This window comes from Malania oleifera, chromosome 7 (genome assembly GCF_029873635.1).
Source record: "Malania oleifera isolate guangnan ecotype guangnan chromosome 7, ASM2987363v1, whole genome shotgun sequence".
Classification (NCBI taxonomy): Eukaryota; Viridiplantae; Streptophyta; class Magnoliopsida; order Santalales; family Ximeniaceae; genus Malania; species Malania oleifera.
The window spans coordinates 87,259,198-87,278,484 of NC_080423.1; the positions used below are offsets into that span (position 1 = coordinate 87,259,198).

Consider the following 19,287-nt stretch of genomic DNA (forward strand, 5'->3'; position numbering starts at 1 on the left):
TATATATATTTTTTAAAGCCATATATTTTTTTTTTATAAGTAGACATGAGAGTGGATTCTATTTTTTCTTTTTTATAATATTTTGAGTTTCAACTCTCAAATGGGCCTTTAAGGTTTCAAAAATTTTGTGAACATATATATATTTTAAGGTTTTCTTAAAATACAGATTACACTTTATATTTTATAGGAAAGACACCTGTTAACAGTATTAGTATTTCAAAAGTAAATATTAAAGAAAGTATGTTCGATTTTTTAAATTTGAAGGGAGATTTATGTTGTTTTCGATAAATTTGATCCACATCTTTTGTCCTAAATATTATTAGAATTGAAATTTTATTTTAAAATTGCAAATAAGAAAAAAACTCCAATGTCAAAAAATAAAAATTTTAATAAATGTCAGTCAATTATCAAATAAAAAATATATATATATATATATATTTATGCATTATTAATCTTCAATTCTTTAACAAAATCTAATTTTAAACACATTGCCATAAATTTTCATTGTAATAGAATGTAAATTATATATGCTGCGTGTAAATTCTTAATCAAAAACTGAGACTTTATATATATATATATTGAGATGGAATTTCCAATATCTAACTTATAATTCATACCCTAACCTTTGAGTTATTTTAGCAAAAAGGTAAGGTCATAAACATTGTTCGAGTAAATCTTGATAAATTTTTAATGAATTATAAAAATAACAACCTAGTTTTGAATTCTTTGACATTTTATTAAAAAGGTGCAAATAAATAGTTTGTTTAGTTTTGAAAAATAATATAAATTTTATTTATTTAAAAAAAATTTAGATAGAATAAAAAACACTTTATTTTAAAATTTTTTGAAATATAAATTTTGAAAATGATAAAAATATTTTCTAATTTTTTGTACAAATTTAGAAAATTAAAAATAAGATGATATTTTTATAATTATTTAAAAATTTTAAACACAAAAATCATTTTTTGCTGGTGATTAATTTCGACACTTTCTAGTATGTTCTAATTATATAAAAACTAAAACTATGACTCGATCTTTTTTCAAGCAATTCATAAAAAAGCAAAAATAAAAAATAAGAACTGTATTTATATAGGTTCCAATATTTTCTCCTTTCGCCGGAACCACCTAGAATTTAAGCGCCGGTTGATTACTCTTTGGAATGGAGTTTTTTACCATTTTAATTTTATTATTTAATAAAATATTAAATAATACTTTATTTGGGAAAAAAATTCACATTTTAAGGCTTACATAATTTCGCAGGATGGTCTTATGAGATTTAAACAAATATCGCAAGGCCATCCTGCGATACTTAAAGCTTGGAGCATGTGGGAGAAGAGCGACTATATCACAATTTGGCAGCACCTGCTTGCCTCGTTATTTTCACATTTGCTGTTCTCCCATATGCTCCAAACAAATGTCCATACTAATCTTGCCCGAGCATACTGTGAGATTACGTAAGCCTTAGATTTTTTTTTTTTCCAAATACAATATTATTCAATATTTTAATACAAATCTCGTACGAGCAGACGCAGACGGCAGCCACCACGACCCCGGAGACGATCTCGCTGCGGCACCGAGTATTTTAGCATTATTTTCATTGCATTTCATTTGTATGTATATCATTGATTATTTTTATTTCATTTGTACAGTACTGATTATTTTTATTTTATTTGTATATCATTGATTATTTTCATTTCACTTGTATAACATTTGATTATTTTCATTTCATTTGTATTGTCATGTGTCTTGTGCACACTTCATACTCTTGAACTTGGTATTAGAGTTTATTTATTTATTTAATCTGTCTGCTTAGTTGTTTGTTTCTTTTTGTATGACTAGTTTTTATTTTGGTCCAATAAAAAAATTTATTTCGCACGATATTTGACTTGCCAACTACCGTACAAAATAATGGATTTCAAAATTAACTCAAGTGAATATAAAATCAAATTAAATTGAGATGAATAAAATAACTTTTATTTAATTAAATAGTGAAAGATTAGACATTTGCTCAAAAAAATTAAATACTGTCAAATGTAAAAAATGACACATAACAGTTTTATGTTGTAACATGTAAAGGGCGGAAACCTTAACCCAAAATGACAATGGATAGAAAATTTTTGTTATTTTAAGTTTAAATGGTATCACAACATCTAGAAGTATTTGAAATTGTTGGAGGTTATAATAATAACTTTGATTTCATAAAGTCGGTACCAACCTATTATTTTCCTAAGTGTATTTAGTTCACTTAATTATTACTTATTGATTGGTTTGTAGACTAATTATAAATTCGGTTTTAATTTATCTTGACAATATAAAATAATTAATAGTGTGAGCTTTTAATGTCACTTTTGTATATATATATATATATATATATATATATCTAGTGAAGTATTGTTTTTAAGGATTTTACCCACTCAGATAAGTCGAAATAATTTTTTTTTTTCATTTTTATTTAACTAGGGGTCAATTTTTAAGTAAGTAAAATTTGATACGTAAATATCTATTAATATCTTTTAATTTTTTTTTAAAAAATGCTTGTAATTAATACTCAAATTTTATGATATTAGTTTGTAATTATGAATAAATAATTCTAAAAATTCAAATTTTATAAATTAAATAGGAATATTTTAGAAAAGTAACTCATTGAGGTTTAAATAACTTATGCTCCAACAATTCAATTGTAAAGAATACTTAATTTTTTGAATTTTTTTTCCAAATAATCACTAATTCAATTGTCGAAAAAATTGAATACATTCAAAAGCCTTCCTTGAAAAATATTTTATAATTTCTTTACAATTATAAATTAAAAGGCATTTTGCATTATTAATGTGGAATTAAAATATTTTGTTCTTTTAATTGGTTATAAAACATTTTTTTATTATATATATATATATATATATATATATATATATATATAGGATAAATCTCGTAGGAAGAATATGAGACAATTAATTGGATAAAGTCATCTCGCAGATTGGTCCTACAAGATTTACTCTGCCATGCGTCACCTTCCTACTCGTTGGAGCATTAAATCTCGTTGTTTAAAATGAGAGTACCAGTTTGAGAAATTTTTTCTCAGTATTATTTAATATTTTATTTTATTTTAATAATAAAACGGGAAAAAACTGGAAAAAACTCCTTCGGAATGTGCAGACGATAAATATTCTGCGGCGTCGTTTTCGAACCACGTGATTCCACTTCTGGCAACAAATAACAATGCACCGAGTTGATGTGATGCATTTCTTGTCAGTTGTATTGCCCAGTAAAAGGGGTTTGGATTTCTGATTGACTCGCACCGCGTTGACACCTCTCCCTCCCTCACGTTTAGTTTCCATTTTTAAATTTAAATTTTGAATGCGACTTCTACCGTCACGCCTCTCTCCCCTCCCAATTTTAAACTAACTTTCTACTATATTTTATTCAAATTCAATGTATGTTATATTTGAATAGCCTTTAAATTTAAATTTATATTAAATTTAATAAAAAAAATTATTTAAATTTTTTTTTTTCTTTTTACGATCATATGGAAGGAGAGGAATAAGAGAATTCTCAAGGAGAAATATTCCACTGTCTCAATTGCGATAATCAAATTTGTTCCATTGGAGTAGGTCTAATAGCTTCCTGTGCAAACTAAGTTGGGAGAAGTTTTCATGCGTTTTATCCGATCTGGGAGGATGATACTTGTACTCTTCCCCATATTAGTTTCACCAAATTTTATTGTTGTATTTCCTTATCGGAAGTAAGCCTCTTGCTTGTCTCTTCTCTTTTAATGAATCTTACCTTTCATCAAAAAGCTTTGATCACGTTGTATATGAAGAAAGTTCAACAATTTTTTATAAAAATAATAAAAATTTATATTTTGAAACGACCGATTCAACTCTACAGCTTGCATTTAAAAAAAAAAATTTTGATGACAGTAAGCAAATATGAACAAGGAAAATGCGATTCATAATTATTCTAATGACAAAAATCAAATTATATTACACATACGAGAATTATACAAAGAAATTAAGAAAAAAAAATCGACCATAACTTTGACATCCCTCAAAACTTCACTATTGACCTATTTTCTTCACGATCTTTGAACTATTTACTACAATTTTGAAATTTTATATTTAAATTATTGCCTAAACATGTTCTAATATTTTTGTTGGTCTAATATTTCATGCATTCAAATGCATAAGAGGAGAAAAAAAATCTAATATGTTTATTCGCAGAAATTTCAATACTAAAATTTTATATTTAAATTTTGAGAAAAATGAGAGGGAACGCTCTGTCGGGGAAAAAAATAAAATGTCAAATATATTTGAGTGAGCCCTCTGGAAGGATTTTTTTTTTTTTTTTTGTCAAATAATAATAAAAAAAGGAGGCTTAGGAGTCACGTCAAAATCAAACCCTACAATAATCCATGCACGTTGTTGATCGTAAGAAAATTCAAATCCCAATGAATAAATTTCAACATGCAGTCAAGAATAATATGTACAGAATTTGCATCAAGGGGATGCACCTGTCTATTTAATTGTATTTGTGGTCTCATTTGATCTTTCCTTCTAATCGGGCTTTCGAAAATAAAATAAAATAAAAATTAAAATGATAAGCATGACAAAATTAAGTGATCATTTTATTTTATTTTGTTTTACTTTTATGCACAAGGGTTTAGTTAATTCATCATTCTTTTTCCTTTATTCATATATATATATACATCTTTTATTTTATAAGGTTATGTGTAGTTTATAAAATGTTTGTTTTTAAGAATAAAACAGTAAAAATTAATAATCTGTAAAAAGTTATATGTGTTGTCATTATAAAATAAATGATGAAGAAATATAATTAATAAAATAAAAATAAATGATTAATATTGAATTTTACCATAAAAATGTCCATTCTTATCTTACAATTGATTAAAAAGAAATAATTCATGTTTCCATAAATTGTTTCGGTTTCTATAAAAAATTGTTGAACTTTCTTCATATATATACGACACGGTAGAAGTTTTTTGAGAAAAGGTAAGATTCATTAAGAGGGAAGAGACAAGCAAGGGGCTTGATACTTTCGAGATGAAAATATAACAATAAAATTTGGTGAAACTAAGACGGGGAAGAGTATAAGTATCACCTTCCCCGATCGGATAAAACACATGAAAACTCCTCCCAATCTAGTTTGCACAGGGAGGTATTAGACCTAGTCCAATGGAACAAATTTGATAATCTATAATAAACAATTAAGCAGGTAGAATATTTCTCTCTGAAAATTCTCCCATTCCTCTCCTTCTAGATCTCCCAACATATAGCTGTCGGAATTGCTACTTGAAAAGTAAGGTGTAGTCCTAAGAGGGGGGTGAATTAGGTTTTAAAAGTTTCTTTTAATTCTTTTATGGATTCACCACTTATTGTAGGTTAAATATTCAAACAAGGATGATTTGAATTACGAAATCAACTAAAAATCAATATTCACTTTTAAAACTTTAAGAATAAGTAAATTGATCTTGCAATAATGTCAATTAACACCCAACCAAAGATTTTGATTCAATCAACACAAACCAATAATTCAAAATACAATACTCTCAGCTTTTGAATAATTCAACCAATCAATCAAAACACAAAATGCTTAACCAATTATAAGAACTGCAGCACTTCCTTGATTCAGCGTTTGCAAAAACTCAGCTTAGAGTTTTAAATAATGCCCTGTATGAATGAATATTGGTGTACTTCTTTTAACTAATATTTTCGCAAACGATTAATCAACGTACTCCCTTTAAGATTTTCGCAAAAGATTAATCAATGCACTTTCTTAAATTAAAAGTTTTCTCAATCTCAAACTTTCAGCTTCCTACACTTGAACACACAACCACACAATTTATAAATGTAGCAAAATTAAAGAGAAAGGGTAGAGAGTGAGACCGAGTTTTTTACGAGATTTGGTTTATTCCCAGCCTACGTCCTCGCCTTAGGCAATACCACCTAAAGATTCCACTATAGCGTTACTTTACAGGCGGAACAAACCGTTACAATCCCTCATTCAATTAGGGTGAAGCTCCCTCTCCAAGCGATACCCCACGCTCGGTACAACAATTCAACCAACCTTGAACCGTCAAAAACTACAAGAGAAATAAGAAACAATTTGACATACAATGACACTCTCAAAAGAGTAGATTAGTACAACTGAAATCTATATACTTCAATTTAAATCACAATATATATAGAAAGATGAAGCTCAAGTATATATATCACTAGGGTTCTTTCTTAGGTTGAATAATTCAGTAAAAATGCAAAATCGATCTAATTGACGAGCAACGCTTGCGAGATCAAAAAACTTCCCAACAAATGAGCACAACTCATTAGGCAAAATCGACCCAACTGACGAGTAACGCTCGTGAGGCTAGAAGACTGCCCAACAAATGAGCATAGTTCATTAGGCAAAATTGGCGCAACTGACGAGTAATGCTCGTGAGGTCAGAAGACTGCCCAACAAATGAGTACAACTCATTAGACAAAATCGGCCCAACTGACGAACAATACTCGTGAGGCCATAAGACTACCCAACAAATGAGCACAGCTCATCAGGCAAAATCGACCCAATTGACGAGCAACACTCGTGAAACCAAAAGAGCTATTCGGCAAGAATTCTCCATGAAGGTCAGTTCGAAAAGAATGCCCCCACTAAGGGCAGCTTGGCAAAAATGCCACTAGAAGAGCAGCTCGGCAGCTCGGAAGAATGCCCCATGAGGGACAACTCAAAAAAAAAAATACCACCAGAAGAGTAGCTCGGTAGGTCGACGATTCGGTAAAAATGCCACCAAAAGAGCAGCTCGACAGCTCAAAAGAATTCCCCACGAGGAACAGCTTAGCAAAAATGCCCACAAAGAGCGGATTAGTAGCTCGGCATGTAGAGCCACTCGGTAAGAATGCCCATGTAAAGTAGTTCGGCAAGAATGCCCATAAAGAGTAGCTCGACAAGAATGCCCATGTAGAGCAGTTTGGCAAGAATGCCTATGAAGAGCAGTTCAATAAGAATGCACATAAAGAGCGGCTTGACAAGAATGCCTATGTAGAGTCGCTCAGTAAGAATGCCCATGTAAAGCAGCTTGACAAGAATGCCTATGAAGAGTAGTTTGTCAAGAATGCCCATGTAGAGCAGCTCGGTAAGAATACCCATGAAGAGCAGCTGGGCAAGATGCACATGAAGATCGGCTCGACAAGAATGCACATGAAGAGCGGCTCGGCAAGAATGCTCATGTATAGCAACTCGGCAAGAATGGCAATGTAGAGCAGCTCAGTTAGAATGCCCACGAAGAGTAGCTCGACAAGAATTCCAAATGAAGAGCAGCTCGGCAAGAATGCCCATGAGGAGTAGCTTGACAGAATTCCCATGAGGAGTAACTTGGCAAGAATGCCCATGAAGATCAAATTGGCAGCTTGGCAAGAATGCCCATGAGGAGCAACTTGAGAGAATTCCCATGAGGAGTAGCTCGACAGCTCGGGAAGAATGCCCACGAATAGCAGCTCGGGAGCACGACAAGAATGCCCCATGAAGAGCATCTTGGCGGCTTGACACGAATGCCCCACGAAGAGCTGCTCGGCACGAATGCCCCACAATGAGTTGATCGGCATAAATGCCTTATGGAGACCTACTTGGCACAAAATGCTTGACAAAGACCTGCTCAGCCACCTGAACCGAAAAAACCTAGCTCGGTACAACTCATACACAGAAGCGTTAGCTCGGATGAGCCGACATGTTAGTACATTCGGCTCGGGAAGCCACACCCAAATCTGGCTTGGCAAATCGGCTTGACAAAGCCGTGTACGCCTCCACCTCGGCTTGGACTAGACGACTCCCCCTTGAGTTCGGCTCGACAAAGCCAGGAGAGCGCAAGATCGGCTCGAGTACGCTGAGCATGCCCTAAATCTAGCTCGACAAGCTGTAGATAAAGAAGTAGCTGAAGAGGGTGTTGAAAAAATTTGGACTAAGCCGCAGCACTCAAGGACTAAACCTGAGTAAGAAATCTCCTATTAAGAAACCACACATCATTACTTTGGATCGGTTCATCACCAGGATCAAACACAACTAGGCTCCACAAAAAGCCCAATAGGAACAACTTTCGAACTTTGGGAACATGGTTCAAAACTTCGAAGTTAGGGGGGGGGGGCAACTGATATACCCCAAATGTATCACCTACCCTAAAGAGAAGGCATGTGCACAACATTTATGGGGAAAAGCACCTACAAAGTCAATTGCTCGACCAGAGTTGTTGACGCCGGCCATATATTGACCAGAGTGATCCACGCCCGCGCTATAATAATCAGAGTGATCCGTGCCAAGCGCTATAAATGACAGATCTACTAGGGTCAAACCTGGCTAGTATAAAAGGGGTATTACAGAGAGGCTAAGATATCTCATTCTAAACCCATCTTTGTTGTTGCTTACAACCTCTTTGGAGCAATCCATTACTTAGGCATTGGAGTGATCTCTTAGAGTACACCCCGGATCCTCCAAGCCACGTTTGTTTTCGTCATTTTCAGGTGATTGAAATTGGAAAGCTCGCAGGAGGTCAGATCGACATTTTTGGCAGCAATAGTAACGATTTTATACCATCACTAGTAGCTAAAATATTTTTATATTTATCTATTTTGTAAGTTGGAAACTATTAGTGACGGTTTTGAAAAGTGTCACTAATGTTCTTTTTAGTGACGAAAAGAACATACATTTTTAGCTATCTCGTCATTATCAATGATGAAGAGTAGCTGATTGAACAATATTCTCCTGATCTATATATGGCCCTTGATGTTCCATGATTTGATGCACCAATTTACAAGTGCATGCAAATCGTTTAGGCTATCGTCAAAACTTTTGACGAGGAATCCCTTCAGAAATTGCTCTATTCTTTGTGAAAAGGGGTACATATAAGATGGATCATATTCCATTATATAGTATAGATCCAATGCAAGCCTTCATGAGAACAAAAAAAAAAAAAAAATGATTGGCCTTGTGTAAAAAAGAAACTATATGTGAAAAAAAAAATTGTAACTAACGCTTGAATTGATAATCTATAATATTTTTGAAAATAAAAATACTGGTATAACAAAAAATAATTCTTTAAAAATTATTGACTTTTAGCTTTAAAAGCTCAAAATGGTAACTTTCAAAAAGTTATTCACAAAATGTGCTTCTTTTTACTCAAAGAAGTTTTAATGCAAGATAGGAAAGCCAAGCTCATCCATATTTCATATAAACTAATACACAAACTTTTGCATAATTGACTTTTTTTTTTTTTCTAAATTATGAAATTTCTATATAAATTTTATTGCATTTATATAAATCTCATTCCCTTCTATTTCTAGGAATAGATATTCTCAAACTAATGAAACCTAAGAATTTATCTTTGAGTAGTTGAGTCTCATTTTTAAAAAATTCTTAAAATATCCCTATAACTGTCTATTGTGAAAGAATCTAATGCTAAAATAATGATATATTTACTTTTAAATTTATGAAATATAGCCTAAGGGAGATTCTCTTCTTGGTAGTAATGTTTAGCTCACATCTTTAAGGTTACGTTTGGTTTGCAGAATGCAAATTCGTAACAATAAATTATTTATAATAAGTTAGTTTATTTTGCGATATAAAAAAAACTATGTTATTTTCATAGAGTAAATAACAAAATGAACTTTGTATAACTTTATAACAATGAATATATAAGGAACAACTATTCCTAAATTTTATCTTGGGAATGTTCATTTATTTCTTATTAAGTACTGAACTAAATAATAAAGAATATATAAAAAATATTTATTCCCTCTATTTTGAAAATTTAAAGGCTCATTTGATTCTCGAAATTGTTATTTTTTTGGAATAAGATAAAATATAGTGAAAATTTTGAGAATATAGGTATTAGCTATTCCTTGTGTGTGTGTGTATATATATATTTTGATAAGTTGGAAACTCTAGCCATCATCGTGCTACTTTGGACACTATGTTGCGGCACCAAACCCGGGAGGTGAAAGCCACCTGTCCATTGACGCACATCCGGTAATTCACCGGCATAATGCCTAAAGGGGAAATCGAATCCGTGATATTGGGGTCACCAAAATCATAAGTCACCCTTACCACTTGACCTGGTCTGAGCTATTTTTCATTATTTTTATTTTTGTTTTTTTCCTGGCCGCCCTACAGTCAAGTCCAAATTCTACGAATTAGGTTGACTAGGGGACGCAAAAGGACAAAAGGAAAAAAAAGAATGAAAATACGAGAATATGAGAGGGTTGCTATGTGTGTGTGCGCGCCGGGGCGGGGAGGAGAGGGGGGGGGGGGGGGGGGGGGGGGGGGAGAGAGAGAGAGAGAGAGAGAGAGAGGACGTGAGAGAAGTGGCAACATACATTTTAGCACTTCCCCCACGTTTGGCCTAGGTTGACCACTTCATCCTCGTCTGCTTCAATTAAAGTAAGATTTTTTTTTTTGTCTTTTTTTGCTATAGATGTGAAAACGTGAGGGAAGTGCTAAGATGTATGTTGCCACTTCATTCTAGAAACCTTCCTCTTCACATAAATATGAACAAATGAAGGCCAATCTAGGGCACGTGATCATGCACTTGTACCTGATGGATGCTTCCGATCCCCTCCCCTCTCCTGTTCATCCTATATATATATATATATATATGTACGCGCACACACACACACATATACCCAAACCTAGCTTATAAGCTTGCTAGCTCCGCATACAGCTTACCTAATTTACAAACCAAAGGATAAAAATGGGTCCGGCGTCGATTAAGTGTTTTTGCTCTCTTCTGATCATAATGCTGCTTCTTGCCGGCATTGCTCCGGCCGCTATATGCCGTCAAACGCCACAAATTTCAGAAGCCACCCTAACTTCCTTCCACCCGCCGCAGAGTAAGCACTATTAGTTTATAAATTCATGATTAAAATCATCACTGCCCACTTATATTATTTATTTATTTATATTTATGTTTTTTGGTCTATTGGAGATGCCCGTTGGTGGCCTCGGAGGTAACCCTTTTGTATCCATAATCTTTTCTATTCCTGTCAAGATTCGAACACGTACAATTAGACTGATTGATCTCCAATATGGAAGTGTCGAGCCATTGGGACGTCGGTCCCATATTACTAGCTATTTATTTATCTAGAGCTATTTTTATAAGTTTAGTTTGCTAATTAATTTATATAATTTAGGGTATATATATATATTGTTAATTTATATATATTGTGTGGTTGCAGGGTATGCAAAAATATATGCGACTCTGGGGGTAGTGTGCAAATGTAGGGATGAGAACAATAATGAAGGTGAACAACACATGAGCAGAAGGATTGCTACTACTGCTGCTGCTACAACTACAACTACAACAACAGGGAGCAAGAAGAAGAAGTATTCTTGCTCTAACCTCCAATGCCTTCCTTGGAAAAAGCACTAAATTTTCTCAAACACACCTATATTGCTGCGCTACCTGGTGCTGCACACCCAATTATCTATATATCTATCTGTCTATTTATATATGTACTCTCTCTCTCTATCTACACACAGAAACACACACATATATATATTTATTTATATATATATATATATATATATATATATATATATATATATATATATATATATATGTAGCAGCTGAAATGATGCGTGGGTGTTCTAGCTAAAGCCCGAGTTTTCTTGTCTTCAAAACTTTCTGCATTTTAATAAACCTAGATTTCTACCTGTATGAAAGTTCCCAGCAGGACATTAATATAATAAATTGACCACAATTATTAAAATAATATAATGCAAAAATATGTACATATATATCTCTGTGTGTGTGTGTGTGTGTTGTTGATACCAATTTAGCATTGCACAGGCTTTTAGTTTTAACTTCCGCATTTGAAAAAAAAAATAAAAATGAAAAGGAACTCATATAAACCAGAGCCATAGTGGTTATATGGTCATCAGATATGATAAATGCTGCTTGATCTGCTAACTTAATAAAAAGAACAGCCGCGCAAAGCAAGAGGAATTAACATATAATTAATATTGCAGTGATCTTAGCAATAAGGTAATTGTGGGCTACGTTCAGCTTGTTACCTTTTTGTTGAGTGCTGACATGCATGCATGAGACGAATTAATTAACTAGCTTGGAAACCAATGAGAGTATGATTGAACAAACTCAATTGGGCTGTTCCAAGGTCGATCAAAGAACAGATGCATTTTGGAGTAGAGGTATCCACAGAGACTCTATCCCGACAGTCATTGTGTGGGAAATCTGGAATGACAGAATTGAAATTACAGAATATTTCAAAATAAAGCATCTTTGGTTAACTCCGAAGGTTATAAGGTTAGAACTCCTCAAAAAGTAGTTTAGGAAAAACTTCCTGTAGGTTGGTTGAAACTTTGAAGAGACAATCCAGGTTCTTGTGGTGGTGGTGGTATCATCCGTGACTCTTCAGGTAATATTAAGACCGTTTTCATTGAAAAATTTGAGTTGGTATTAAAAATGGAGTGAAGTTGTAGGCTCTTACTAGTGGTGTTTGGCTCCATAAAGAGTTGAGATATCATAATATTTGTATTAAAAGCAAGTCGGAATTGGTGGTGAGATGGATCATATCTGGAATTTGCTCTTCCTCGTACTTATGATACTTTTGGGAATTGTAAGAGGAGGAGCTACAAGGCATTCAATTTTCAATAAAACACCAATTTAGAGAAGGTAATTAGGTGGCGGATTACTTGACTCGTCAAGGCGAGGGAGGCAACACGAGGAGATATTTTGTAAGTGATGTGTTGTCAAGTAAAATGAGAGGTCTAATTTGTATAGATAAGATGAGTATTTCAAATTTTTGTTTTTAATTATTATCATTTGGTTCTCTTACGTTTTCCTCAAATTTTTGTTTTATAGGTAATTGTCATCAGTTTGCGAGTATTTTGTTTATGTTTATGTTTGCTTTGTTTTGATTCATATGGTCTTGTTTAGTTTGTTTTAGTTGGATTTTGGGTCGTTCTATTAGGTTTGTTTTGTTCTTGTTGCCTGAGATGATTTTGTTAGTTTAATTGTAAATCCCTTGTGGCTTGTTTGTAACAACATTTTCCTCTGTCATGAGCGAGAGCTGTCAATAAATTTGGAATTTTTGTTAAAAAAAATGGGAAAATTTACTTTATTTAAAGAATTAGTCTTGCTATCACATCAATTATGTATAGCCACAGGTCGTTGGTATATCATTTCTATATTTTATTATCTATTTTTATATTTGTACTGTGAAGAAAGAGGTCACGACGATGTGTTTGTCTACGTTCCTAGTGTTTTTTTTTTGGCTACTGATTTTTAGTTGTTTTCAAGAAAATTAAAAAAAAAAATCAAAATTTATGAATTTCATTTGTTTTACCAAACTGTTAATTGCCACAATACTTTTATATTCAAATTGATTATTTAGATTAGATCATACATTTTATATTTAATTTTTAATTAAAATAAAATGATACTATGAATTTAAAATATAACTACCATAATTTTTTTAAATTGAAAAATAATACTTTATTCAGAAATGTCCCCCCCCCCCCCACCCCCAAAATTTTAATTGTCATGCTGTCATGTTCAATAGAATCCTTCTTCTATTTGTTATTGTGATATTTTCAATTTGTATTCTTTTTTATTTTATTATTTTAATCATATTTTTAATTGTTACTTGATTGTAGGAAAAAAAACGAGACTTCGTTTAATTAGAAATTTAATTTTTTTTAGCTTTGGAAATATATATTAAAAAAATAGGCTGTTAGTTTTTGGTATTCAATTTTTATTTCTTGTCTATCTTAAGTTTTGATGGTAACAATATAAAAAGAAGATAAAAAAGATTTTAGTCCCTCTGAGATAGCTAAAGTCTCCATAAACAGTAACCCAATGATTTTTTTTTATATCACCATGAGTATATTTACTCAATTTATAAATTATAAAGGCAATGCCTAGGCAATTAAGTACAATTCATATATTAAGTACATTAAATCATCAATTATTTTCTTGTGGCTTTGTTTGCATGAATGCATAATTATGAAATTACTAAATTATTAGAGATGTTTTTAATTTTGTGACCAGTTAATAAATATTTTACAATTGACAAACACAACTAATTACTATGTTATATGAAATAACTTTTCCGAACAAATAGTAAAAAGAAAATCATACAAATGATGAATTATTTGTCATCTACCATGATTGTATAATTTGAACATCACTTAATTTTAAATATGATAATAATTTACTCGCTCAATTATCCGCTTAATCTACCTAGATTATTTGATCCGACTTGCTTTAACGGGTCTATTTCTTTGGTTGTAATTTCATTCATGTCATGACTATGTACATGCTGCTATTGTATTGGATGCGATGTTTGTGAATGTGGCAGTATGAGAAGTAGAGAAGATTGGCGGGGGATCCCACAATGTGGTTTTCACAAGGCTTGTGATGACCATGTGACCAATGAGATCTTGGCTTGAAGAGGATTATCTTTGAACAAGAAGGGAAATTTCCCTCTTGAAAGAGATGCAACATGGAAATATCGTTAATATGTATTTTCATTACATTCCCTTATTAATCCGTCTCATTGTACCAAAAAACTGAAGAATGCAGGTAAAAACCCTTCTGTGTTAATTTCAAGGGAAATCTACTGTCGCCAGCTAGATGGTTTTAGAGGGGCTCAGTAACATAGGTTAAAATCAAGGGTTGAAAAAGTGCATTATAATATTATATCATGCAACTGTTTTTCTGTGAGAGAGAGAGAGAGAGAGCAGGCACAAGTTTATCTTTCATACATATTCACATAATGTCTACTTGGAATGGCCGGCTGGGAGTTTTATGGAATGCTACCTTCAATCAACAAATGTATTAGCTGTTGGGAAAAATGCAATTACAAAATTCATTCTACACAGTATCACTCAAAGAATAAACTATTACTGAGTCACCAGTAATCTTTGCATGAGCATGATCCCTCAATAAAACAGTGGAATCTGTTGTTATCCCTAACAATAATCTCTCTGCCTGTAATCCTCGAAATGAGCTTCATTGCCATATGACAGTCACCACACACACGGAGATTTTTCACTATTCGAATAACATCCTCTGGTTTCGTGCTAATTAAACCAAATGCAAGCGCCAACTTCTCACTGTGATAACCTAAGAAATGCTCTTTCTCCTCTTCTTCTATGTCAAACAAGACAAAATCTGTTTTTGGGATATAACCCACTGATTTCAGTTTTCTATTCAATTCATTAAGTTTTGCATATATCTTCTCTGAGAGGGGGTGAGACTTATCTCCCACAAGGAACTCTTGAACAACCCCATCTACTTCAATCCAACTACACCCAGGTGCTTTTAGGATTCCTTTCTCATTCATCCGTGACCTAAGTTTTTCTGCATTTTCCCATCTATGACTTGCTGAATAAATGTTTGATAAGAGAACATAATTTCCCGAGTTCCATGGTTCTAACTCAATCATTCTCTTTAATGCACATTCAGCCAATTGGACATTCCGATGTACCCTACATCCAGCTAACAAGGCTCCCCAAATTACAGCATTAGCTTCCATAGGCATACTTTTGATCATCTGATGGGCCTCCTCTAATAAACCAGCTCGACTGAGAAGATCAACCATACATCCATAATGCTCAATGGTGGGAGTCAAGCAAAAAATACGATTCATACTGTAAAAATATCGACGACCTTCATCAACAAGACCAGCATGAGAACACCCACATAGCAGGCCAATAAAAGTGCTCCCATCAGGTTGGAAACCAAGCTTCTCTACTTGGCCAAAAAGTGCAAATGCAGTCTTGACATGGCCATTCATGGAAAGTCCAGATATTGCAGCATTCCATACCACAACGTCCCTCTCCCTCATCCCTTTGAAAACTCTCCATGCCGAAGCCATGTTTCCACATTTTGCATACATGTCAATCAATGCTGTACCCAAAATGGGGTTAGACAAAATTTCATTTCTATCTATCAAGCCACTGGCCCAGTCCCCCAATTGCAGCGCTCCTAACCTTGCACAAGCCGATAGAATGCCAACCATGCTATAATGATCGGGTTTCACATTTTCTCTTTGCATTTGGAAGAAGAGGTCCAAGGCTTCTTTTGGAAAACCATTCAATGCATATCCCTGAATCACGGTACCCCAAGAAACAATGTCTTTTTCAGGCATCCCATCAAACACACTACGAGCTTGCTCCATTTTTCCGCACTTTGCATACATATCCAATAAAGCAGTAGCCACAAAGACATTCCTTCCCATCCCAATCTCCGCAATATATCCATGAATCCACTCTCCACTGCGTAAATCACCTACCTGTGTACAGGCAGACAGAACCCTAACAAGGGCAAAACTATCAGGCCTCAAATCCAGTTCTAGGAACCTCTGAAACAGATCAATTGCTTCCCTGAACCGGCCAAAATCTATATACCCAGTAATGATTGCAGTCCAAGAAACAACATTTTTCTCAGGAATATCATCGAAAACCTTATGGGCGTACTCTAAAATGCCACATTTTGCATACAAACAAACCAAGCTAGTCTTAACAAACACATCAAAATCAAAACCTGCTTTCACCACAATGGCGTGGATCTTCACACCCAGCTGGAGATCAGAAAGCCTCGCGCATGCCTTTAAAACAAAAGGAAAAGTGAAATTGTTGGGCAAAAATCCCCCTGTTCGCATTAAACTGTAGAACCCAACGGCTTCATCAAAGCAATCGTTGGTAACCAAGCCCCGGATCAACGTGTTCCACAAGAAAATGTTGGGTTGGAGAGTTTGGTTGAAGAGAATTCGAGGGTAGGATGCGTTACCAGAATCAAAGCTAGAGCGCAGGATCATGTTGAGGAGATAGTTGTCCTGGTCGAGGCCGAGGCGGAGAAGCCGAGCGTGAACATGTTTAAGCTGTTTGAAGGAGCTGAATCCTTGAAGGAGGCGCTTCTTGATCTCCAATGCTTTAGGGAACAGCACAGAAGTTGGGTTGGCCAAGATGGTCATGGCCTTGCCTTCTTCCCGCCCAAACTTCACATACTATCATTGGTTACACTAACGGTCACCATTTTTGTTTTTGTTTTGTTCTTTATTTTTTGTTTTATTATTATCAAGAAAAAAAAAAAAAAAAAAAGAACAAAAAACAAGCGGGGTAAAATTTTCTAGGATGCTCCTTTGACTTCCGTTGACCTGAAAGGGGAAGAAAGGAGAGGCTTGGAGGACCCGGGGTGTACTCCGGGGGATCACTTCGATGCCTAAGTAAGATGAACGCTTTTAGAGAGGCTGAATGCAACAGTAGAATGGTGTTCAATGACTTACCTTGACATTTTCTCCAGATCCCTGCTTATAGGGGCTTGAGTTGACCGTAAGTTGGCTCAAATTTATTGCGCGGGGGCGTGAATCGCTCCCCAGTCATAAGTGCGTGCACCTATTACTCGGCTATTAAAGCCGCTGGCGTGGATCTCTCCTCCTCTTTATTGGGTTGGAGCCGATTACTCGTCAGGATGTCAGACCCGAGGAAGGCGCAAGATAGGCGTTGACCTGCCCTCATTGGCTAGGTTATTTTGGGCGTATCAGTTGTCTCCCCCTCAGTTTCAAATTTTTAGTTAGAATTTTGAATAAATGTTTTGTCTGCATCTTTCCCTTTAGATGGTTTAATGCTCCCATTCTTTTTTTTTTTTGGGCATGTTACCGAATGAGTTGCTGAGCAGTCCATGTCGAGCTGTTTTTCAGAGTTGTCCGAGTTGTTTTGAAGAGCTGTTTGTGCCGAGCTGTTTTGTTCGAGCTATTTTGAAGAGCTGTTCTTACCAAGCTGTTCTGTCCGAACTGTTTTGTTCGCACTGTTTTGAAGAGCTGTTTGTGCCGAGCTATTTTGTACGAGCTGTTTTGAAGAGCTGTTTGTATCGAGCTGTTCTATCCAAACTGTTTTGTCCGCACTGTTTTGAAGAGCTGTTTGTGTCGAGCTATTTTGCACGAGCTATTTTGAAGAGCTGTTCATACCGAGATGTTCTGTCCAAGCTGTTTTGTTCGCACTGTTTTGAAGAGCTGTTTGTGCAAAGCTATTTTGTACGAGTTGTTTTGAAGAGCTGTTCGTACCGAGCTATTCTGTCCGAGCTATTTTGTCCCCACTGTTTTGAAGAGCTGTTTATGGCAAGCTGCTCCACGTAGGGAGGTTTGACGACCTGTCCCATGGAGGGAAATTGGCTGAGCTGTGTGACTTGTTCCATGAAGGGAATTTGTCCGACCTATCCGAGCTGCTCCACGTAGGGAGGTTGGACGACCTGTCCATGGAGGGAAATTGATTGAGCTGTCTGACTTGTTCCATGAAGGGAGTTTGGTTGACCTATCCGAGCTGCTCCACGTAGGGAGGTTGGACGACCTATCCATGGAGGGAAATTGGTCGAGCTATCTGACCTGTTCCATGAAGGGAATTTGGTCGACTTGTCCGAGCTGCTCTATGAAGAGAATTTGGCCGACCTACCGACCTGCTCCACGTAGGGAGGTTGGACGACTTGTCCCATTGAGGGAAATTGGCCGAGCTGTCCAATCTGTTCCATGAAAGGAAGTTGGCCGACCTGTACGTCCTGCTCCATGAAGGGAATTTGGCCGACTTGTCCGAGCTGCCACACGTAGGGAGGTTGGACTACCTGTCTCATGGAGGGAAATTGGCCGAGCTGTCTTACCTGTTCCATGGAGGGAGTTGGCCGACCTGTCCGACCTGCTCTATGAAGGGAATTTGGCCGACCTGTCCGACATGCTCCATGAAGGAAATTTGGCTGACCTGCCCGACATGCTCCATGAAGGAAATTTGACCGACCGAGTAGCTTCGTGACCTTTTACGTCTACTAAACCGTGCTTATCTGCTGGGCTGTTTTTGGTGTTCCGCTTCATGTCCATTCGTATGGCCTTTTTGCAAATGAGTTGTGCTCATCTGTTGGGCTGTTTTGGCTTTACGAGTCGTGCTCGTCAGTTTGGCCTTTGTGCCTGATAAGTCGTGCTCATTTGCTGGGCTGTTTTTGGCCTTACGAGTCGTGCTCGTCATTTTGGGCCTCTTTGCCTGATGAGTCGTGCTCATTTTCTGGACTGTTTTTGGCCTTTCGAGTCGTGCTCGTCATTTAGGCCTCTGTGCCTGATGAGTCGTGCTCATCTGCTGGACTGTTTTTGGCCTTATGAGTCGTGCTCTTCATTTGAGCCTATACGCCTGATGAGTCGTGCTTATCTGCTGGGCTGTTTTTGGAGTCGCGTTTGACAGTATCGCCTCTACCACAATGAGTCATACTTAGTGAGTCGTGCTCCTTTATTA

The 19,287-nt window shown here is 35.3% G+C and overlaps 2 protein-coding genes across 2 annotated transcripts; one reads left to right on the forward strand and one right to left on the reverse strand.

The window, feature by feature from the left end:
* Window positions 1-10,664: 10,664 nt before the first annotated feature.
* LOC131159517 (uncharacterized) lies at window positions 10,665-11,504 on the forward strand. Its single transcript, XM_058114495.1, has 2 exons — window positions 10,665-10,883; window positions 11,229-11,504. The coding sequence occupies exons 1-2, from the start codon at window positions 10,745-10,747 to the stop codon at window positions 11,420-11,422; spliced, it is 333 nt and encodes a 110-aa protein (XP_057970478.1). The 5' UTR covers window positions 10,665-10,744; the 3' UTR covers window positions 11,423-11,504.
* A 3,249-nt stretch (window positions 11,505-14,753) lies between these two features.
* LOC131159518 (putative pentatricopeptide repeat-containing protein At3g08820) lies at window positions 14,754-17,032 on the reverse strand. Its single transcript, XM_058114496.1, has one exon. It carries the CDS (start codon window positions 16,989-16,991, stop codon window positions 14,925-14,927), a length of 2,067 nt encoding a protein of 688 aa, XP_057970479.1. The 5' UTR covers window positions 16,992-17,032; the 3' UTR covers window positions 14,754-14,924.
* Window positions 17,033-19,287: the final 2,255 nt, after the last annotated feature.